The sequence below is a fragment of the Nyctereutes procyonoides genome, unplaced genomic scaffold (assembly GCF_905146905.1).
Source record: "Nyctereutes procyonoides isolate TBG_1078 unplaced genomic scaffold, NYPRO_anot_genome, whole genome shotgun sequence".
Lineage (NCBI taxonomy): Eukaryota > Metazoa > Chordata > Mammalia > Carnivora > Canidae > Nyctereutes > Nyctereutes procyonoides.
Window position 1 is genome coordinate 14,209,805 of NW_026575126.1, and position 23,917 is coordinate 14,233,721.

At 40.2% G+C, this 23,917-nt stretch overlaps 2 protein-coding genes across 4 annotated transcripts in view; one reads left to right on the plus strand and one right to left on the minus strand.

The window, feature by feature from the left end:
* The window catches only part of LOC129520277 (uricase), a 76,529-nt gene that overhangs the window by 30,292 nt on the left and 22,320 nt on the right, over positions 1 to 23,917 (minus strand). The window contains exon 1 of one of the 2 annotated variants that reach the window (XM_055341373.1): positions 864 to 924. The exons of the other annotated variant lie outside the window; for it this stretch is intronic. Within the exon in view, the coding sequence (XP_055197348.1) occupies positions 864 to 893 (30 nt within the window). The 5' untranslated portion in view covers positions 894 to 924. Of the gene's footprint in view, positions 1 to 863; positions 925 to 23,917 lie in introns of those variants that run through there. 2 annotated transcript variants of the gene reach the window in all.
* Positions 1,486 to 16,773, plus strand: DNASE2B (deoxyribonuclease 2 beta). Of its 2 annotated transcripts, none has more exons than XM_055341371.1 (6): positions 1,486 to 1,778; positions 4,642 to 4,819; positions 8,589 to 8,670; positions 11,570 to 11,731; positions 12,942 to 13,142; positions 16,320 to 16,773. In XM_055341371.1, the coding sequence occupies exons 1-6, from the start codon at positions 1,750 to 1,752 to the stop codon at positions 16,658 to 16,660; spliced, it is 993 nt and encodes a 330-aa protein (XP_055197346.1). In that variant the 5' UTR covers positions 1,486 to 1,749; the 3' UTR covers positions 16,661 to 16,773. The 2 variants fall into 2 exon arrangements, with proteins under 2 accessions (XP_055197346.1, XP_055197344.1); XM_055341369.1 differs by having other exon boundaries at positions 1,486 to 1,774.

Here is a 23,917-nt window from a genome sequence, read left to right on the forward strand (position 1 = left end):
ACGATAAGAAAACAGGAATTATTTTATAGCCTATTCAACAAATGTTCTTTAGCCTACATAACTGAAAACAAGTTGCTTGTATTCTCTAAATGCATTGATGAATCTTAAGCCTAGTGTACTCAGCCATTACCATTGTACTACCAAAAGCTATCACAAGATAAAATTAATTTTATTTCACCTTAACTTAGCAAAATATACTTCATGATATGAAATATTTAAAAACTTGATGAAAAGTTAGTGGTTGCTGAAATTCTCTTTCCTGAATACAATAAAAACACATATAAGACAAAATGATACCCACGGAGAAATGATCAGAAAAATGTTTGTTTGTTTGTTTGTTTGTTTTACCAATTTGACAGGTTGCAAACCTCTCAGATACCTGCATAGCCCTGGGTCAGGGCAGCAAGCCTCAAAGTTTAGGGTGTACTAGTATCCCCGCAAACCTTATAAAAAAATGTAGATTCCTAAGCTCAAGTGGAAGAATTCTGAGTTAGCAGGTATGTATTGAGGCTCCGAATTCTGCTCTATTTGCAAGCACCACAGGAAAATGTGGGCGGGTGGTCAGACATCCCTTACAAAACTCGGTCTTCAGAGAGATAGAGCCCCAAGTCCTCACCTTCCTAGGAAACTTGAATCCTGAACAACTCCAGCTCAACCACAGAAGATGTGCAATTTGGTCTAGGTCCCTACATAACTGATCTGGATCCATAACCAGAGGGACAGATCAGAGCCATAATGGTTTCCAGGCATGGGGTAAAGTGCTACTTATTATGACAGCATCTTTAATAATTGAGTCAATTAAAGAAATTCTCTTCATATGCTAGTCTACTCCCTTCGCTCCTCTAAAAAGAGAGTGGTCTCACCTTTTTATAATCATTGTGGTAATGGGCCATTTCCTCTTGGCCTTCAATTTCAAAATTCAGTTTCAAGAGTGAAAAGGAAATAGTTTGAACAAAACAGATGTTTATAACATTTTTTATTTGACCTGAAGGGTGAGCGGTCAATATGTTTACCTGATTGCATTACAACCAATTGGGCACCAAGGCCTCTTGAAACGAAAGCACCAAGTTGAGTGGCTAAAACCAGAGGTGGAGAGAATATGTAAACATCTTTGGTAAAATACAATTAAATTTACTTTTACTTTGAGGAAACCCTTTGAAGATCACCTTAGGAAATGTTTGCTTAAGACTGAGAGAATTAGAACTGATAGATCCTATTACCAAGACATAAGGTTTTGTCATTTCTGCTTAAAGTGGCTTTTGCTCCCAGACAATCATGAGGGGAAAACAGGAAATATATTTAATTCAACATCTACTTAGCCTCATGGAGTTCCCCTGCCTACTGAACTTCATACTACATGGTGTTCACTCCAAAGAGTTAACTACATAACCCTTTTTTCTCTCCAGAACTTTTGATGACTTTGCAAGCCAGTCAACAGTTCAGCACAGAAGCATCTGGAGTCACGCTGGCAGGTTGTGACAAAACCACACAATTACATGAGGTTCACCCCATTCTGAAAATGCCCGAACAGCAAACGGCAGAGGTAAATGGAACAACAGTCAGCACTGGCACAGCCTGAGAGAGACCTGAGACTCGGAGCCCTCAGGCTCGGGGGCCAACTTCCTGCTGTGGCCTGGTGTAAAGGTGGCAGATAAAAAAAAATGACAGCAAGACTTCTGAGAACAGCCCTCGCTTTGCTCTTCTTTGGCCTCTTTGGGGTCCTGGAGGCAACAACAATATCGTGCAGGAATGAAGAAGGCGAAGCTGTGGATTGGTAGGTAAATGAAGTGTGAGGATCCGGGCCTGCAGCTAGGAAGCCAGAGTGTCTGAGGCCCCGTGGCTTACTGTAAAGTTCCAAAGGAGTCTTCCACCCACCTCTCCCTTTTAAAAAGAAAGGAAATTAAAGTGTGGAAATGGGCCAATAATCCAAGTAGGGGCAGGCTCCTGAGTGGGGGAGCCTCCCCCTGAGGAAGAGCTGATCAGCCCCTCCTGAGCCCGATTGACTGCTCCCAGAGGGGAAGGCTGGTGGCCACAGGGTAGGATGGAACCGACAGCCTCGCTCAGTTGGCAATTTCTTTTAATTACACTGTGCCTTTCCTAACAGAACCCTTCCACCATCGCTTTAGAGATTGACAAAGGAGAGAAGGCAGAGAAGGCAGGTACTTTTTTTCTGACACAAGAGCTTGTTCTTCCCCTTGTGAGAATGGAAAAGAGGCCTGACTGAACAGCGCTGTTGGCTTAGCCCTGTCTGTTAGGCAATGCAAGGCCGTTGTTGGAGTGGGTGCTAGGTCACTGGTCTCCTTCACGGTGTCAGAGAGACTAAGCACGGCATCATATCATTGTCACGGATTCTTCTAAAGCTTCGATCACTTTTTTACTCTTTAATTAAGGTGTTTGGTTTTGACATTATGGTTGGCATCGAGCTTTGTGTAAGCTTCAGGCCAGAGAACACAGATACACTCAGTTTTGACAGTGAACAGCTAGTGAGCTCATGCATGAAACGAAATACAGATATGGATGAAACAAGGTCCTTGCCCTCAAGGAGCTCAGTTATGTGGTGAGGGCATAGATGGGGCCATTGGGGAGCATAGACCCCAAAAAGCTTCTCTAAGGAAGTAGTTTTGAGCTAAGTTTTAAGAACAATTATGAGCTGGACAGAAAAACCAGGATGCTGCAGGGGCGTCTCAGGCCTATGAAGGAGCCGTGAGGAGGACCAAGGGCAAAAAGCCACAGAGAAGGTGTGGAAGCAGTTGAGTTTTGCTGGTGCTTTGGGAGAACCTGGGGAGATGGCAGGAGGGAAGCTCAGTGGGAGGCAACAGCCAGGTCATGAAGGGTTGTGTGCTGGGGTGCCCAGTCCACACTCCTCCCTCAAAGGGAGCTGCTAAAGACCTTCAAGCGGGGATGTGATGCAGTCAGATTCATATTTTAGAAAGCCCACTGGTGGTACTGTCGAGGCCAGCTGCATGGAGAACGGTCTAGAGTCACAGAGACCAAAAGGACTTGTCCAGCATTACTGGTAAGACCATGTGTGGACCCGCGTTAAAGAAATGGTTGTCAAAATAGGAAGGAAGGAACAATCTGAGAAAACTTGCTAACAAATGGGCTGAGGGTTGTAGAAGAGAGAGAGAAATTAAGAAAGACTTTCAGATTGCTGGCTTCTCTGTGTGGATGTGTTCCCTAGCTGTGGAGAAGAGCAGAGTTGGAGCGAAATATTATAAATTTGGTTTCCAAAATACGGAGCTGGAGGCCTCTGGGACATGTATGTGTTTAGGCTTCTCTGGACCTCGGCATAGAGGTCTGGGCTACAAGCAGATTCAGGAGTCTTCAGAATATACCTGGAAAGGGTTACCCGAGAAAAAATGTTTAAAAGCACTAGTTCTCATCTGGTTTGCCATGACACCACTAGTTCTCAAGCCCCTCAGTGGTGGGCCACCGCAGTGTGATTGACACATAAAATGTATTTCTGCCACAACTGAATGGACAGGTGACTTAGCAATACTGGTCAGAGGAATGCTGAGCAGACAGGGAGGCAGCCTTGAGCTGCTATAACTCACTGTGAAGGTCAAAGGGCAGAACAACAACAGGTCAGCACCAAAGAACAATCTCATGTTTCCTTCCACACATGAGCACCCTGCCCTGAGAGTAAGAATGCATGGTCAGGGCAGGAAAGAGCTCATGTAAATAGAAGCAAATGAAGAATCATGAAGGTTTTATGGCCAGTGTAAGACACTGGTGTGTGGCAATAGTAAATGTATTAGAATGTTTGGTACATTGTGGGTAGTTGATAATTAATTATGTAATTTTTGCTGTTAGAGAGTATTTGGCTAGACCTGAGTGATTTTGCCCTCTAGGGACTTTCAACACTGGAAACATTTTTGCTTGGCATAGGTGAGGAGTACTACTGTCATCTAATAGGTAGAGGCCAGGGATGCTGTGATGCAGAGGACAGCCCCCCACAGCAAAGAATGATCTGGCCTGAAATGTGAACACAGCACATTGAGAAGCCCTGGGCTACATAATCCATGAGTCCCTGTGTGCTGTGTGAGCCCAACCACCTCCCCTCCCTGTGAGATACCTGAAGAAGATACAGGAACAGGAGATAATAGCAAAGAAGGCAAAATGCTTATTTGATTAGCTGGTCTTGGCCCTCAATCCTCAAAGCAGGGCAGTCGGATAAACAGCTGAAGAATGTGGCCTAGGCCAGAGGCTCAAGGGAGACTCATCAACTCTGAATGCCAAACCCAAATCTCAGACCCAGCCAGCTAGCTATAAAGAGATGAGTGTGCCAAGCACTTGGGGCAGAAGAGAAAAATACATCCAAGGTCTTTCCAGTCCAACCCTTGGCCTCTCCCCAGTGTGGCCATATGGACTGTGGTAACAAAAGAGAGGCAGTGTCAATGTGCATGGGCTTTCACTAGAGGCACGCTACCCCCCAGGCCAGTTAATGTCTCAGGACATGCCTGGTTAGATTCGCATTCCTTCTCTGGGAAGAAGCAACGATAAGGGTGAGAAGAGAGAGAAAGCTTGAGCAAATCCCTTTCCTTAGACTTAGGAAATACAAGTAATATGATATATTTACGTGTTTAACACCAGGGAAGCAGTCAATAAATGTTAATGATTAGTAATTATTTCCTTTGTCAGGTTTGTTTTTTATAAGTTACCTAAGCGGCAAGACATGGAAAGCAGACAGACTGGGTTAGAGTACCTATACCTCGACTCTACTACCAGAAGCTGGAGGAGGAGTAAGCAACTTGTGAATACCACGAAGAGTGCATTGGGAAGGACATTACAACAGCTATATGAAGCCTGTGCCTCCAAGGTATGCTATAGTCAATCATTCATCAGAATTGTACAAAATGCATAAAACAGAATCTAAAGCTTCCAAAAGATTTGAACTGATAACCTACCTAACCCCCAATCCTGAAGTAAGCCGGCACAGAATCTGAATCAATCTAAGACCTTAAGGAATATGTCATCAGACTCCAGAGCAATGCCAAATTACTGGTACACTCAGCACTATATCCAATAGTATCACTGGGTGAGGTGTGAACTAATTACATATGGAAGCCTTCTGGCTGCCAGCCTCTGCCAATTCACTCAGTACTTGCTGTCTTTTTCCTCCAACGGAAACAGAAAGGAGCCCCCTCCTGCTATAATGCGATAATCGACCTGCAGTCAATATGCCACAAGGGATGGATGGTGTGTGCCCTGGTGGTGATGAGTGGTGGCGGCCCACATAAAGGTTTCCTCTTGGTCTTCCTTTTAATTTATCATTTTCCAAATAGTAGCTTGAGAGCTAGGGCTCTAGAGCAAGACCCTGAACTTGCCTGAATAAAGATTAAACCTGCTATGGGGACTTGATCAGGCAATGAGCTAACCAGCCAGAGGGATACAGGTAAGTAGGCCTCCTGGCTCACTGTGGGCAGTCCCTGTGTTCCAGGCACTGTCTGCTGTTCAGTGACAAGATACTGCTTTCCAACCAAGGGTGACACAAAAAATCAAACAATAATATTCGGTTACATGCATGAGTATGCATTGCTAACACTCACTTACGGAGCAGTCAGTGTATAAAATGACTCTGCACTCACAGGGTGCTGGGCCTTTTCATATGTCAGTAAATTTAATCCCCACAATACTGTGTTAGACCCTAGCGCTCCGGTACAGGTATATCTGAGTATTTATTCAAAATGTGCAGAGAGCTGTCCGTATGTGTGTTAATATTCACTTTACTCACCTGCCATTAAGACCAGCCTTCAGAGCCAAATTACAAAGTACGAATTTATTTGTAAGGTGTGCCAAGCACCATTACTAGGTGCTTTTAAAAATTATCTAATCCCAGCAGCAATCCTGTTTTAAATTAATAGACTATTATGTAAAGTCAATACTGCCTGAAGCTGCTTCTGCTTTCCAAGGTTGGGGATGGAGGCCGGAAGCATAACTGATCAGTAAGAAAATCAGCACTTCCCTTGTTCCCTTCCCCCCTGGGCAGAGAAAGGAAAGAGCAACATGGTGGAGCCTCTGTCATTTACTTAAGTTGGAGCAGATGGTTCCCACTTTGGCAGAATATAATAATCATCTTTGGAGGCCCAAAACTAGCCCCAGAGCCTAGGAGGGCAAGAGAGCTAAACTGCTCTGCAAAATATAAAAGAGTAGATGAGGGGCACCTGGGTGGCTCAGTGGTTGATCATCTGCCTTCGGCTCAGGGCGTGATCCGGGGGTCCTGGGATCGAGTCCGGTATCAGGCCCCCTGAATGGAGCCTGCTTCTCCCTCTGCCTGTGTCTCTGCCTCTGTGTGTGTGTGTGTGTCTCATAAATAAATTTAAAAAATCTTAAAAAAAATAAAAGAGTAGATGAGACCTAGGAATCAGAAAGTGCAAGAAACACAGAGGGAAACTGAGAGTAAGTCTGTGGTGGTATAAAACCACTCAAGAAGAAAATAAAAAAATAAAAAACCATTCAAGGTTTCGTACCTTCAGTAAAACCTGCTCACATATAAGGCCTTGAGTGATAGATTCTAGAAAGAAAATGACAGTAAAGGGGCTGATTTCCATGTCTGATTGGCATAGATCCAAAAGAGGAAAAGCAACAATAGTGGGTGACATCCAAGTGAGATGGGGTGTTCTCTGGAAGCTGGAACTATGTGCCAGAAGTGATGATAAGACATAACTCCTCCACCTCCTGACCTGAAATTCTAACAGAAAGCAGAATGCAAGATCAGACCAACTGATTTTATTTTTTGTTTTTTGTTATTTTTTAAAGATTTTATTTATTTATTCATGAGACACACACACACACAGAGGCAGAGACATAGGCAGAGAGAAGCAGGCTCCATGCAGGGAGCCCGATACGGGACTCAATTCGGGGACCCCGGGATCAGGCCCTGAGCCCAAGGCAGAAGCTCAACTGCTGAGCCACCCAGGCGTCCCCAAAACCAAATGATTTTAAATCTCAGTTGTCAAGATGACCTAGGCCAATATCTCAGTACATTTGGGATTGTTTCCCTTCTTTTGCCTTTGTCCATAAGAACCTTCCATTCACCTTTGTAATGACGCTCCTCGAACTATGTTGCAACTGCCAGTACTTGTCTGTCAATATTCCCTTGACTCGGGGCAGAGATTTATGAGTCTTATTCAACAACTGGTAGTCAAACTAATACCCAGCCTATGTGTTAACGAAATAAAGGTGTCCAGAGGCACACACATAGGCCTACATATTCTTTTTTTTAGGCCTACATATTATTAAATCCATAATCCTTCCTGTTTATCAGAGAGCCTCTCTTCACTAGAGCTACATCCCATTTAGCCTTAGCTAGTTGTTACATTCCTGGTTAGAATAATAAATATTCATCTATTATAGGAATAAAGTTCCTCATAGAATCTTCCTCCCAGAATCCCTTCACATTACACACCAAAGGCACACAATGGCCTCATGACCACATTCAATGCCGGCTCATTGAATAACTAACTGTCGAAGTCCTCCGGCTGAGGATCTAAATGTCAACAGTAGCTATGGTCATTTGTGGAAAATGAGGGTAAGAAGATAGCTTCTTTTCTCGGATATTCCTAAATATAGGAGCCAAGAATGCTTCACGGAGTATATGGCACATTAAAAAAATTTTTTTGGATTACATCAAATAATGAAGCAACTGTAAGTGACTTAGTTATTGACTTTTTTTTCTGAGACAAAAGGAAGAGCTTTTTTTTTTTTTTTTAAAGGTGATGGGTTGTTCTTTCTTGCTTTTAATTATGTCCCTGAGATGTTTTCTAATATTAACATTATTGGCTTCAATAAAAATCACTGAATCATGACATAAATGAAATGGAACCACACGGAACAAATGTAAGCAAGTTTCCAAAATATGACATAAGAGATACCAACAAAATAATAGATTCATTTTTACTTAGAGAATTGGCCAACTGTTTAGAAAATTTACTCAGATTTTGCCTTCCCAGAGGAAATCCAATATCACACACTCAATTTCACCACTTTTTCTAAGCAGGAAAATATCAAGCAAGAAAGGTGAAGTAATGGATACGCTGAGAAATGGATTGTAGGAAAATCCTTCCCTACCGGGAGGTAGTAAAAACAGAGAATGAGGAATCCTGATTAAACACAAAATGATGATCAAGCCGTGAAGCACAATGTAGGTAGAGGAAACCAGACCCTGACAGCCAGTTCTGCACTGTGTCTCTAATATCAGTGGAAAAAACCCAGGTGTAATCCTTGGCTGGTTGCTCCTACTTCATTTCCTGAACAAATATTTAAGTAGTCCTTTATTATACATTGGTTGTCAAATGAGAAACACAGTCCAAAACAACCAAGAGAAATAGGAATATTGCCCTTGCACGCACATCACAATGCATAGGGTTGGTTCCCTGTCACATAAGATGAAACCATGCATGGCTGAAAATGGACTTCCTGTTCCCTGTTCCCCCATATTGATGGGGAAGCTGTCTATTAGGAGAACGGGTGACTTCTCATGTGTATTAATGAAAGTTCCATATTGCAGTCTGGGTGACTAGTAGAAATGTTGTGAGCATTTATGAGTTTAAGATTTACACCATTATAACCCTAATGTGTTCCTGCAGAATAACAACACAGCCTACCTACTATACAATGATGGGGTCCCTGCATCTGTGACTTACAGCAGAAAGTATGGACACACTAAAGGTATGACAAAGGTTGTTAGTTTCTCTTTCCTCCTGGAAATCAGCACTCTTTTAAACGTTCTATCTTGAATATTCTTATATTCTACACTAAAAGGATAGCTTTTCTTTTTAACAGTTTGAGTTATCAAAATGCATGGGTTCTATATCACAGGTTGTAATTTTATCATTTGACTTGGAAATCTCCTTTTCACAAATTCCATTTTATTTCTTAACATTTTTTAAAAGATTTTATTTATTTATTCATGAGTGACACACACAGAGAGAGACAAAGAGAGACAGAGAGAGAGAAGCAGAGACACAGGCAGAGGGAGAAGCAGGCTCCATGCAGGGAGCCCAATGTGGGACTCGATCCCTCGACTCCAGGATCACACCTTGAGCCAAAGGCAGACACTCAACCACTGAGCCACCCTGTGGTCCCTTATTTCTTAACATTTAAAAATATATGCTTTACAGCAGAAATTCAAATACTGACTACTGAGAACACCAGCCAGTCTGTGTGTGTATGTGTCGTGTGTACACACACATTTCAGTCAGGTTCGTAGAGGTATAATTTACATAGAATAAAATCCACTCTTGCTAGTGTACAGTTCCTTTTGAAATAAACATTTTTGAAAAATAGTTTTTTATATTACAATAACTTTGTTATATATTACAGTAATTTTTATTATAGGAACTTTTGTTATTTTTCTATTTATGAACTATGTTTATGTATATATGTTATCTAAAAATTCAAAATGCCGGGCAGCTCGGGTGGTTCAGCGGTTTAGTGCCACCTTCAGCCCAGGGCCTGATCCTGGAGACCCGGGATGGAGTCCCACGTCGGGCTCCCTGCGTGGACCCTCTTCTCCCTCTGCCTGTGTCTCTGCCTCTGTGTGTGTGTGTCTGTGTCTCTCATGAATAAATAAATAAAGTCGTTTAAAAAAAATTCAAAATACCAGGTAAGCCTGGGTAGCTCAGTGGTTGAGCGTCTTCCTTCAGCTTAGAGCATGATCCTGGTACCCCAGGATCCAGTCCCGCATTGGGCTCCCTACAGGGAGCCTGCTTCTCCCTCTGCCTATATCTCTGCCTTTTTCTGTGTGTGTCTCATGAATAAATAAAATCTTAAAAAAAAAAATCAAAATGCCAGCAAACAAAAATTGTAATCCTAAGACCCACTAGATACCATATTAATCCTTTCTACTTACTTTTTTATAATATGTATTTTAAAACATTTTTATAAAACTCTTGTAATGACTGTTTTCAACCATTTTTCAACTTAATACATCATAGATAACTTCCCATGGCAACAAGTATTTTTCAGAAGGTCCCAAACTCAAGGCCTTCAGAGACAGGCAAATGGATGTCAGCAAGCCAGGTGGGGAGAACTAGCAGATAACTGAAGCAGTGGAGGGGGCATATTTTATCAAAAGGGGCAGATGGTACTCAACTTGCCTTTTAGGGATGCAATTTTTCAGGAGATATTGAAATTAGTGTTTGTGGAAATTTTCCCCAATTTTTAAATGTTGGCAATGAACTCACAGTTTTAAAAATACTCTGCAAGCATAATAATATGTATCGACAGGCTAGATTTGGCCAGTAGGCTGCCACTTTGCAACCTCTGATTAAGAATATAATTTGTAATGGCTGTCAAATGTCATGAGCATTGAAAGCTTTTGATTTAGCCAAGTTGCCCTCCTGATGGTCCTATTAGCATAAAATGCAGCAATTTTTATAATATACCACATTCTCCAACCTCTTCTCCAACAAACTCCAACCACCATTCTCACGCCACTCTGTTAGTTGCTACAAGGGCTTGGGGAAAAGACTAGAAAGGGAATGGGACCCCATGTCTAGAGGGGGAGCTCTCTTTGTCAGCAGGTGCCTGACATCCTGTGGCATTAGTACCCAGAGGTCAGGATTTTAGGCAAACAGCCCACTCATCTGGGCAAAAGACAGCCCCTGAAGGTCATCCAGGAATATTAGGCAGCAGAACTTTGGACATTTTCTACCTGGACACAGGGACTGATTCTATCTAAACACACTGAGAAACCAATAGTGTGCTTTCTTAAAGTGTGTTCTTTGAAAAAAAATATATAACTGGCAGACATTTGGTGTCTACTCTAACAATAAGGCAAACCTGAAAAGCTTTGTATTTGCATGGTCATACGCAAACTGGAAAGTCTAGTCAGCATACCAAAACTATCTCGATTTATTTATAAACACAGAAATAGTCACAGATGCCTGTTGGATAGGATTCATTTTGCCATGTCACAAGATGATGAAAATCTCTCTGTTTTCTTTCTTTCCGGTTTTCATGTTATTTTGCTCTAGAAATCTTCACTAAACACAATTAATTGAGCTGTTTTGGCATGGCTTCTCCTTTAATTCTCTTTGTTTCTTGTTTCTGGGCTTGTGGAATTGACTAGTCTTCTACACGTAAGTGAGCATCGGTTTCTTACAACAAATTACCACAGGTACAGTTCTCCATCTGATATTTTCTCTTTCAACTCTTTTTTTAACCAGCTTTTGAAAATAGCTTAGCTGCTTAGCAGTAAAGAGACTCATTATCTGAAGCTTGCCAGGTGACCATATAGTTTAACAAGGTCAAATTCCAATTTAGCAAATCTGCAGTCTGCCAAAACAAATTCTCCTTGAGGTTTCGACGTGAAATTCCTCTTAACTCTTCACAGGGTGGCTGCCCTGGCTTTCTTTTTGGTGGCTTATTATCAGTAATGGGGCAATGTGATGTGTGCCCGAATTGGTTTTGAAATCTTTGAAAAACAAGCATGATTTTTGTGATTATTAATGGAATAAAACATTAGCCCCAAATACAAATGGGCTTAAATGTTGCAGCTTTGAACTCTATTGTTGAATGGAGATTTATTTTTCTAATGGATCTGTATTAACTGTATCTTTGGTAGGCTTACTGCTGTGGAACAGAGTCCAGGGATTCTGGCTGATTCATTCTATTCCCCGGTTTCCTCCAACTCCTGAAGAAGGCTATGATTATCCACCCACAGGAAGAAGACACGGACAAACTGGCATCTGCATAACTTTTAAGTACAACCAGTATGAAGCAATAGGTAACATTAGAGTATGTTAAAAAAGAGATTGCAGTGTTAAAGAAAGGACTTGGAAATCTATTAATATATTAATGACTTCATCTATCTCTCTATTCATTAACACTCTGATACCTCGATTCTATTAGATTCTGATATTGGCGTTGCCATGGTGAGACTTTGAGCAGGTTCGCTTACTAGACCTTTGTTTCCTGATCCACCAGTGAAGTCTTTGAAATTGATCAGAGGTAGTATCTTCAAATGTCTACAGCCATGTGGCTCTGTGGGAAAGCAGACCTAACAGTTACAGATCTCCATACTTTTTGAGAGGAACTAGAAATCTAGGGATGGGAAGATGTGAGAGAGTAGGAAAGAGAGTACGGTCTCAATCTTATTTAAAGAAATAATTGTGCAGATTACATGTTGCCTGCAGGCCACCAACTTGACAGCTCCTAGCCACATGATCTTCCTTAAGATCCCAGGCTCCAATGGCCAAAAATACTTGGATTTGGAAAACTTCGATGGGAGAGAAGGACAAGTAGGAACACTGTTTTACCAATCACAGGAGGCTGCTAAATTGTAGTAAAAAGTGATTTACCTCTAAATATGGGAGGTTTAGAATATGTTTTTCATCAAATGTTCATCTTACGACAAAGATTACTGAAGCTCTCATCCAAGGGAAACCCTAGTTTAACTAATTGAGTTCCAGTAATAATTATAGAGATGAATAATGCAGAGATTAGATGTACATGCTGATGAGTTGATCATTCTTCAAACTGATGATCAGTACACAGGAGTTCTCTTCTTTTGTATATGTATATGTGTAAGAAAAAACGTGATCTCCAATGCCAGACCCAGTTCCTGGGTTTAAATATCAACTCTATCAGGTACAGGCTTTATAACCCTGTGCATACAACCTAAATTCTCCATTAATTCGTCTGTAAAATGAGGATGATGATAAAAGAACTTACTTAATAATGTGGTTGCTGTCAGGATTGAATTAATAAATTCTTGTAAAACTCATAAACAATGCCTGGAAAGTAGAAAGTGCTCAATAGCTGGCAACTATTTTAACCAAGAGTAATTTGAAAGCTATTGGCTTAAACAAGGGAATACTTTTGGTTTTGTTTCTTGTTTGGTCTGTTTTTTAATTCACAACAAGATATATAATATCGACAGACATTATTCTGTTTGTGTTCTAATTCTCAATTTTTCTTTCTGTTTCTTAATTCAGATTCTCAGCTCTTGGTCTGTAACCCAAACATTTATAGCTGTTCCATCCCAACCATCTTTCACCAGGAGCTCGTCTACATGCCACAGCTGTGTGCTGCTGGGTCCACCTCATCAGAGATCCCTGGCCAGCACCTCACCTCACTTCAGTCAGCCCGAGGCCAAAAATTCATCCATTTTGCAAAGTCTGATTATTTCCTTGACGGTATGAAAGATCAGGATCCAACCATATGTAACCTTGCTGTTGGACTCACTTTAGATTGTATAGAGGAAATATTCTGATTAGTCAGGGGCAGAGAAATAAAAGAGAAGGAAGGAAAGGGAAAAGAGAAGTCAGATCAGTTCAAACATTTGCCTGCTCTGCTTGAGTGGCATAATAGCCAATCCAACTGCCCAAGTCTCTCACAACCATCCAGCCAGGGGCCAGTGAAAATTTGCAGTCGCCAGCCTCCATTGAGCACAGAACCACAGCTGTCTCCTATTTCCACTCCCTAAACAGCTATGTTAACCCTCCTTTATTCTCAAGTCCTTTACATTACCCTGCTTCCTCATTCCCAGCCTCGCTTTTTTCTTTGTAGAGAGAACAGAGATCACCAAGGAGAAACCACTTCAAGGACAATCCCCACCAAAACCATATGGAGTTTCCTCAAAAAACTAAAAATAGAAATATCAGATGATCCCAGAATTCCGCTACTGGGTATCTACCCCAGGAAAACAAAAACACTAATTCAGAAAGATCTGTGCATCCCTATGTTTTTGGAGCATTAGTTATACAAGCCAAAATTTGGAAGTAACCCAAGTGTTCATCAATAGATGAATGAATAAAGAAGATGTGGTATAAATACACAATGGGATATTACTCAGCCATAAAAAGAATGAGATCCTACCAATCGTGACAACATGGACGTACCTTAAGGGTATTATGCTAAGTGAAATAAGTCAGACAGAGGAAGACAAAACCATATGATTTCACTAATGTGTGGAATTTTAAAAACAAATGAGCAAACAAGCAAAAAGAGCAGAAATGGACCCGTAAATATATAGAACAAACATAATCCCCAAAGGGAGTGGATGGAGGGATAGGCAGTATGGGTGAAGGGGAGCAGGAGGTACAGGCTTCCAGTATATGGAAAGAATAAGTCACAGGGATGAAAGGAACAGCATAGGGAATATAATCGATGGTATTATAATAGGGTTGCATAGTGACAGATGGGAGCTGCACTCTGGTTGGCACAACATAATGGATAGAGTTGTCCAATCACTATGTTTTATACCTGACACTAATGTAACTGTATGCCAGCTATACTTCAATTTTTAAAAATAGCTTTTAAAAAAAGGAAACCAAAACACACCCACTCTCAACAATCTTATCTGTTTCCATTCCTTTTCATGAGTTTTCTCTCATCCCTACAAAGCAGTACATCCCCTGCCTTGGAACCCATCCCCTAATACCTTGATTCATCCACTTTATCTATTCCCTCTCGTCTACCTCAATGTCCCCACTCTATAAGATCTGTCCCCTAAGTACACAAACATTCCTGAAAACACTCCCTTGGTCCTAGATCTCCTATATTTCTGGGGCTTTTTTTTCTTTTCTTCCAAATTTCTTTTTATAACACTCTTCAGGGATGCCTGGGTGGCTCAGTGGTTGAGTGTCTGCCTTTGGCTCAGGGCATGATCCCGAGGTCCAGGGATCAAGTCCCACATCAGGCTCCCTGTGAGGAGCCTGCTTCTCCCTCTCCCTATGTCTCTGCCTCTCTGTGTGTCTCTCATGAATAAATACATAAAATCTTTTTTTAAAATTAAAAAAAAGAATCTTCAGGGCCTTCACTGGCTCCATGCTGCTTGAGTGCAGTCTTGTGTCTCTGTTTGTAGACACTCCAACCTCTCCCCAGTCACCAGCGACTCTCTTAGTTGACCTCACTGTCTTCTCTCCTTGCTTGCTTCCTTCCTTCCTTTTATATTAGATAAAATTTACTGAATGCCTCCCACTTGCCAAGCCCTGTGTTAGGTACCAGATAGAGATCCAAAAATTAACAGGACAGAAATAGCCTCTGCAGAATTTGGCACTGCTAAAACCATTTCTTCCTGAAACACTCCTCCTCCCTGATTGGTGGGAGGGTACAGACTCTTGGTCTTCTTCCCACTTCTTTAAGTCTCTTCTGCAAGGTCCTCTTCCTCTGCTTACTCCTTAGGTGACTGAGTTGCCACATGATCCTCTACTCTTCCTTATCTCATTCTACGTATTCACTCTAGGTGATTCCAGCAAGGCTTCGGGTGGTTCCCAAGGCTAGGTCTGTACCCATACTTCTGAACTGACAGATGTATTCAACAGTGGGTTCGACATTTCTACTCGGAGGTGGCACAGTCACGCCAAATTCATCATTATCCCCCACAAATCTATTCTTTTTCTTATATTCTGCATGGTCAACTGGGAACTCTAGATCCCTCTTTTCCTCACCCCTCTATCAAGTCATCAAATTCAATCACTTCCAGGTCCTCAGTAATGCTCATATTTATCTTTTCCTCTCCAAACTTTCTGTCACTGCCACAGTCCACACTTGTGTTTATCATTACAGTTATAGTGACAACCTGATGTTTTCCCTATATCTAATCTAATGCACCTTTCTCAGTTCATCCTCCATATTGCCTCTCAATTCATATTTATGATCATAATCAGTTTCTATTAGTTCTTCATTAACACTTCTTTAAAAACTCCCCCATCGAGGGGCACCTGGGTTGTTCAGTTAGTTAACTGTTTGACTCCTGATTTCAGCTCAGGTCATGATCTCAGGGTCATGGGATTGAGTCCTGCATCAGGCTCTGTGCTTATAGAGTCTGCTTAAAATTCTCTCTCCCTCTCCCTCTTCCCCTATGCTCTGCTCTCTCTTTCTCTCTCTAAAAAGAAAAGAAAAGGAAAGGAAAGGAAAGAAAAGAAAAGAAAAGAAAAGAAAAGAAAAGAAAGAAAAGAAAGGAAAGAAAAATAAAAGGAAAAATTGCCCCATCAATTTCAGGAAAATCCAAACATTTTGGCAAGATTTCCAAAGATCCCTAGAAGCTGACCCCTGGTTACTTCTCCAGCTTTATTCTTTCCAAAGATCTTTTCAGGACAAAAACATATATTGCTCTCTTGTTTGTGTGGAACAGAAGACATTTTTAAACACCAATGTCATCTCAGTAATAATGATAATAACCTTTATTTGCATATCACTTTAACACTTACAAAATGTTCCCCCATTCACTATCTCAATTGTGTTCTTATTATTGTGCTTGTGACATCCATATATCAGGGTGAATGATGATTTCCATTGCTGAGGATATTTTCAGAGACTTATCTAAGTATAAATACTAACCTCGCTATCTTTCTCCCTGTAAACTCTAGACATCTTTGTAGCCTGGATGGCTCAACATTTGAAAACGCACTTGCTAACAGAAACCTGGCAGCGAAAAGGACAAGAGCTTCCTTCAAACTGCTCCCTTCCTTACCATGTCTACAATGTCAAAGCAATTAAGATATCTGGACAGTCCTATTTCAGTTCTTACCAGGATCATGCCAAATGGTGTGTTTCCCAAAAGAGGACCAAAAATCGTTGGACCTGTATTGGAGACCTAAATCGGAGCCCGTACCAAGCTTTCAGAAGTGGAGGATTCATTTGTACCCAGAATCAGCGTATTTACCATGCATTTCAAGGACTGGTTTTGTATTATGAAAACTGCAACTGAACTTGGTGAAATAACATATGCACTATCATTTCCAATGCCAAAAATGGGTCTTCTTCCATCAGATCCATTCTTTATATATTAAAAGCCTGTGAATGTAGTTATAGCCCACATACCATCAAATAAAATGCTTTTCTACCATGTTTACCATTTTGTCTTCCACTTAGTGGCAATTTATCTACTTTGAATTTATGTGCCATAAACATAAATCATTACACATATCTAAAGTGAAAATGGATGCAGTGGAAGAAAAAATATTCTCGATTGTTCATAGATTGACTGGATATCTCCTAGATTAATTTCATCTCCTTCAAAAGATTTTCCTCACTCTCCTTCTCATCCCTTGTTGAAGGAAAAACATCTCTCTCTGTATCTCACACTCCTTTAGTCGTCATCGTCTTAGAGTTCTTTTCATTGGCTAATGGTTGTCTTATTTGTTATTCTTGCAGCTGCTCCTTTGTAATCTTGTGATTTTAGGCCACTCACCTGAATTCTCTGAGGTTTGGTTTCTCATCTACAAGATGGAAATAATGTCTAAATATGTTTAAGCACCTAGCACACAGCCTGGCAGAGTTGACACTTAAAAACACTATGGAATATGAGTATGAATCCCCCTAACAAGTTAGAAAAGACAAAGAAAAGTTTAGAAATAAGTAATATTTTTCAAAAAAAATTTTAAGTTGGATTAGGATGAAGAAATAAAACAACCCACCTACTTGGGTTAAATAAAGAACTGTGACATAAAGGAACCATAAACAAATCTAACAATCTTCATTCCAGTGTGTTTTATTTTGGGAGTTCTGATCACTAACTATAACCGTGATATAGATAAACAGTAACAAATTTGCATTAAGTACTAATTGCTCAATAAAAATTTAAATATGGTTCCCAATTTCAAGAAAATTACAATCTAACAAGAGCAATCACAACGATAACTAAAGCCAGCACTTATTGAGCATTTACTATGCAGTGAACAGTCAACTCACATTTTTTATTTGATATTTATAATGATACTATAGAGTGGGAATTATTACATCCCATTTTAGTGACAAGGAAACTAAAGCCTACAAAGCTTCAGTAACTTGCCCAATATTATAGAGGTCTAACTGACCTCTAAGACTATGTTCTTTACTTCTGTTCCAAGAGTCAGTAAAGTAAAATAATGCTATATAGGATTATATATATATGTATATATATAATATATATATATACACATATATATATAATGTCTTACCACCAACCAAAATTCAGGGGACATAATGGCATTAGTTAAATGAAAAGCAGACAAAGGGCAGCCTTGGTGGCTCAGCGGTTTAGCGCCGCCTCAGCCCAGGGCATGATCCTGGAGACCCGGGATCCAGTCCCATGTCAGGCTCCCTGCATGGAGCCTGCTTCTCCTTCCACCTCTGTCTCTGTCTCTCTCTGTGTGTCTCTCATGAATAAATAAATAAAATCTTTTAAAAAAAAGAAAAGCAGAGAAAAAGCTAAGTTTGTCTTCCTGTCAGAAGCAAAGATAAGCTAAGGAAATAGTGAATACTAGCTAGCTAACTTACATGCTTGAATGTATGAAGAGATTGGAAAAATATGTTTTATCCTCACAGAAAGCATCTGAGCATAAATAATTCCAATAAAAAAGGATTAAAAGAAAAGCTAAAAAGTACAAGATCCTGACTTTAAAGGTGAAGACGGTCAGAACTTTAACCAATAGCACAGATAGAAATGAATGAAAAGGAAAAAGAGAAAGCAAAGGTCAATTGAAGAAGAAATTTTATTGGACTAAAAATACACACAATAGATATGAGCTTCCCCCAAAAGGTAAATCCAGACCTTCTAGAAAAGTGGTTTTATCTCAAGCTCAACAGAAGAATCTGAAGGAGAGGAGAATCACAATCAGAATCTAAATAAAGAGTATAAGGATGTGACAGAAAAGAAAAAGAAGATGCTGTCCTACTGGCAATGCACAGTAAGGATGTGCTTCCCAGTGAATGGGAGAAGGGCAGTGACTAGACTCTCCTTGAGGAAGGAAAGAATGCTAGAAAGGAATTGAACAACCCTGGTAGGTAGTTCAAGGATATCAAATACTGACCTTGGGCGGAAAGACTGTATCTTGGCGTTGGTAGTTCCCCCATGCTTAGGAGCTTAGGGGTAGCCACAGAAGACCAAAGAAACTAGTATTGCTCTCTTTCTCAAGAATATGCCCAAGCCAGTTATCCAGTCATACTGATTCTTAGAGGGACACTGTGGGGTATCCTAAGGATAATAATATAATTGGAAGGAAATTGAAACTTTTGAGATTATAGGTGTGTGTATTCATTTGGTTTCCTTTGGGAGAAAGAGAAGGATATGGGCGATATCAATGAATGAAATTTAAGTTCTAAACTATGATTTAAAATACTGGAATTAAAGACTCATGTCTAAGATGGGAGTATACTTTACAAAAAAAGTTTAAGATTGTGTTTGGCTAGACATTACTTAATGTAATCACAGAGGAAGGATATTAAAAACAGAAACAGATCTATGGAAATAATTAGGGTAGAAAATGGCAATTCAGAAATTCCAAATCATTTCTGCTGTGCCCTCACATGTTTCTTACGTGTGAGCTTCTTAGAAAAGCTTTTTTCACCTGTATACATCATGTGTCCCTTTTCTCTCCAGCTCCAAATGCTTGTGACACAAAAGAAAGTAAGTCATATGGCATCCCAAGGCAGTAAGATTCAGAAAGAGGTAGGGATATCACGACTGAGTCTTGGTGCTTGAGTACTTGGTCTGAAAGGTCATGTCCACTGGAGATAAGATCACCATTGCCTGCCTTGTGCTTGCTGAAGCAGAGGCTGGAGAATGGTGTAAGTGCACCCCGAGTTCAAAGGAACACAGAGTAAGTTTTTAAGTTTTTAGCTTAAGTTGGTTTGAGTAGGTATCTATTTCTTGCAAGCAAACAATTCTCATTAAAGTTATGTAGAAACAAGAATGACAGTACTAGTGTAGTGCCAAATCATTTCAATTAAAATAATAACTGAGGGAGACACCTGGCTGGCTCAGTCGGTCAACCTGCAACTCTTGATCTCTGATTGTAAGTTTGAGCCCCACATTGGGTGTAGAGATTACTTACAAATAAAATCTTTTAAAAAATAAATAAAATAAAAAATAAAATAATAACTGAGAGATGGGTCATGCACAATTCTCACATTCCCACAATCTCGGAGGTTTTACATACTAACACAGAATAGGGGTTATACAGGAAGTATACTTGAACTTGTGGTGTGGCATGGTAAATAAACGCACTTTCATGGGAATAAATATGAAGGATTTGGTGGGAAAGAATAAGAAAGAGTAATGATATAGCTTCAAAAATCTGGACATTTACTAAGTGTCTCATTCAGCTAAAACAATTTTTGATTAATTTGTGGCTAAACACACTATTTCATTTCCCAAAGAGTCAATGAAATGACCGGATGAATTTTAACTCTGAACCTAAGACCTGCAAGCAAGAGTTTGTTGGTGAAATGAAAGAAATGGTGCCCCAGGAGAAAAGTATCCCTGGATGATCATCAGAAAAAGAAAAGTTGAATGTAGTTCAAGTTTAGAAAGTCTAAGATTGAAGTACAGAAAACAATACGATTCCAAGGCTGAAGATTCTTAAAGGGAATACAGCTCAAGAGTTTAAGATCAAAAAGAAATGCTGATTATGTGATTTCTCCACGAGGAAGAAAGGGAGAAAGCAATGTAATTACACAGCCTGCTTTCTCATAGGCTCTTCTATAAATTAGGTACATACAAAGCATGGGGAGAAAAAGCCCATTGAACATAGAAGAATAAAAGAATGGCACCAACCTGTGTAGGATTGTGTGAAACTGTAATGTGAAACTTGTTGCAAAAAACGTGAAAATCAACAGAATTTGGGCTTATATTTAATCAGGATTACATTGGAACTAATAGGAGTTTGTGCATGTAAAAAAAAAAAACTCCCCCCCAAAATAAAACCTTTGTGTCTTTTATTTCCATCTTCTCAGTAAAGATGAATGGTATTCAAACTAAAAAGGTAGAAAAAAAAAGTCAGAAGAATTAAATCAAGACCTCTACAAGGTAATCTTCAGAGAGCACACAGCTCCCCCACAGTGAATTCATGTTTCCAGGCTCAATAAATGACAGTGAAAACTACTGAAAGACCAGAGATCATTAAGTAAACACAGAAGACAGGCAAATGTCACTTTAATTTTTAAAATCGGAGGGTGGATGTGTTCTTAAACGTAGTACCCAGAATGTTTCTGCTTGGCTCTATAAAGGGCCAGATTTTTAAGCACTTACCAAACAATCAGCTAGACAATCTGCAGGTGTGAGCATGAATGAGGTAGAAGAAAGGAATAGCATGAGCAAAGTCTCAGAGACAGACCTGAGGAGTGAACCACAAGGAGTTAGGCTTAGCTAGAGAAGAGAATATGCTTTAGGGACTTGAGAAAAAAATGAGACTGGACACATAGAGTAGAGTCACAATGTAAGGTGGGACCTTAAAGCCAAGCTGCGAGTTAAAACTCAAGGGGCAAGATCTGAGTATTCTTTTTTAAGATTCTGTCTTCATGAGAGACACACAGAGAGAGGCAGAGATTAGGCAGAGGGAGAAGCAGACTCCCTGCAGGGAGCCTGCTGCAGGACTCGATCCCAAGATCCTGGGATCATAACCTGAACTGAAGGCAGACCCTCAACCACTGAGCTACCCAGGTGCCCCAAAATCTGAATATTCTTGAGAAGATTAAAGAAACATCATGATAAAAGCAATGATTTAAGGGAAGTTAGTCTATGGTAAGGTCTGAGCCTTGAAACTGATTTAGACTAAATCAAGTCCCTTCCACTTGAAAACAATTTATTTCTATTCTATTCTATTTTAGGAGGCTCTGACAATAATCCTGATGTGAAATAAGAGGTCCTGACCTAAGACAGTAACAAGTGAAACAGAAAAGATGAATGTGAGAGACATTTCAAAAAGGAAAAAAAAAAGAAAAAGCTGCCAGGATTTCATTTCTAAATTAATAATAACTATACCTATTTTCATAATGGGAACCCAACATATACTGAATACTCAAAAATATTCGCTTATGTACCGTAAAAGACCCCACCATTGAACACTGGCAAGATAAATACAAGCCTTTGTGTGAGGATGGTCATGGATTTGCACATATTCCCTCGCTCAGATTCCTTTGTCACCAGTATCCTGCAGGTGGCTGGCCAATCATGGTCAGGTGGAAAAGATGTCCTCTATTACAAATAGGCTCTCTATTTGTAATATGACCTCTATGACCTCTATGACCTCTATGACCTCTATGGCTGTGACCTTATTAGGATCATGCGCCGTCTAGACCAGCTGTTATAACCTTCTATGACCAGGCCTAATACTATATGAGGCAGCGCCATAAAGGGATTAAAGTGATTTCTTATCCATCTTGCCAGCACTTAAACATTCAAATGAATGTAATTCGTTCCAATTAATCACTTTAAAAGCCCATCCCTTAGTATCATCCTTCCCACTCCTTCTGACACTTCTCTTTACAAAAAGAGTTTCAGAAAACACACCAGCCAAACAATTAAAAGCTCTCATCACTCTCTGTTGAATCCCTTTTGAAATGTCACCACAACTCCCTGCCTTAGGCAGTGATGGTTAGAGATCAAGACCCTGCTGGCCCTAACCCCATTTCATGGCTTCTTCCTTAACAACTGGCCTCTTTCTTTTCTCTGCACTTGACTCATTTATTTCTAATATTGCTTGATTTTTGTTGTTTTCCCCCCATGTTTTCCAAAGCTCTTTGAAGGAAACGTTAACTATATTATTATTATTTAAATGAATTCAGGATGAATTGTGGAAAAGCTACTAAAAAACCCTTGAGAACCCAGATGAATTTGGGAAGCAGCATAGTACAGTGTAACAGCCCTGGAATCACACAGCCTGGGTTTGGAACCTGGCTCTGTCGATCTTGAGCAATTACCACCAGTGTGACCTTGAACAAATTATTTAACCTAAGTCACTTTGTAAACTGAAGAACAAGAACGTTAAGATAATCTCTGTAAAACACTTAGCGACTAGCATATACAGAATTTCCCCATTTTCCATTTTACACTGTCAGTACAACAAATATTAACTATATTAATTAATCTTATTAATTCCGAGGTTGAGGGAAAAGCAGAGGCTCCTTCTGTAGTGCATTCCAAAGACCACTCAATTCCATAAAGAAATCATTCTCACGGATTAGCCTGAGTAAAGGAACACAGAATGCCATTTATATGAATTATTCCCTTTCTCCATGGTGATAGTGTTTTCTCAACCACAAATAGACAAACAAATAAGCGCCAGTCATTTTTATTTTACTTTATCTCACACTTGAGGAATCAGGAGGAAATGAATGGAAGAAAGAAATGCTCTCAGAGAAGAGGAAGTACAGGCATAAACCTTCCCAACAACTGTGACAATTCTTTGCAAATGTTTTCAGTGCAACATTCCCGAGCCAACTAAAGGGTGCTGCCGTCATTATTTGCAGAGCAACAGGCAGGAGGCCCTTCAGGAGAGCAGGGCTTTGGAGATTTAAATTCCAGTTCTGCTGCTTTGTGCAGCCTCAGGTGACTTACCTAAACCCTCAAAGCCTTGATCTCCTCATCTGTGAGTTGGAGAAAATGAAGAAAAGTAACATAATGTGACAGTCTTATGCAAGGTAAACAGGCAGTGTATATTGCATCTGGACTCCCTTAGGGCCAAATAAACCTGTGTGTTCCAATCAGGGTTTCTAGGCTACACCATTGGAAGTGTACATGGTACTTGGGTACAAAGGAAGACTTTGTATCTAGACATTAGGCCCCCGGGTGTTCAATAAATATGTGATCATTTGTCTTGGCTTCCATGGAAGCACTTTGTGTACCTGATATCTAGTCTAGGATCTCCTTCATAACATTTGTAGGCAGGGAAGCCACAAGCTTCCTAGGTCGGCACCATACTCACCTAATCCCAAGATCCTGTCTAGCTCATTCACCACTGTTTTTCTTCATTTCCTGTAGTCTCAGAATGTTTCCAGTGGTTTGGCAAGGAGAGAAATCCGAGGCAGGCAATCTTTTTTTAAAATTTGTTTGGACTGGTGAAGGTTCCACTCTGTTTAATTATCACTTTACCACTGGGAGGTATTTTAAACAGAATTGAAGGAAAAGGAGTAATTTAAATTACTATCCTAAACAATAAATTGCTCTGTTACATATGTACAACCTTCAGAAAAAAGGGGGCTGTCT

Excerpts from the sequence above, each read along its gene's own strand:
- DNASE2B (XM_055341369.1), top strand. The coding sequence starts at position 1,662 with ATGACAGCAAGACTTCTGAGAACAGCCCTCGCTTTGCTCTTCTTTGGC. Across the intron at positions 1,775-4,641 it reads GAAGGCGAAGCTGTGGATTG|GTTTGTTTTTTATAAGTTAC; the intron begins GTAGGTAAATGA and ends TTCCTTTGTCAG. Across the intron at positions 13,143-16,319 it reads GTCTGATTATTTCCTTGACG|ACATCTTTGTAGCCTGGATG; the intron begins GTATGAAAGATC and ends TGTAAACTCTAG.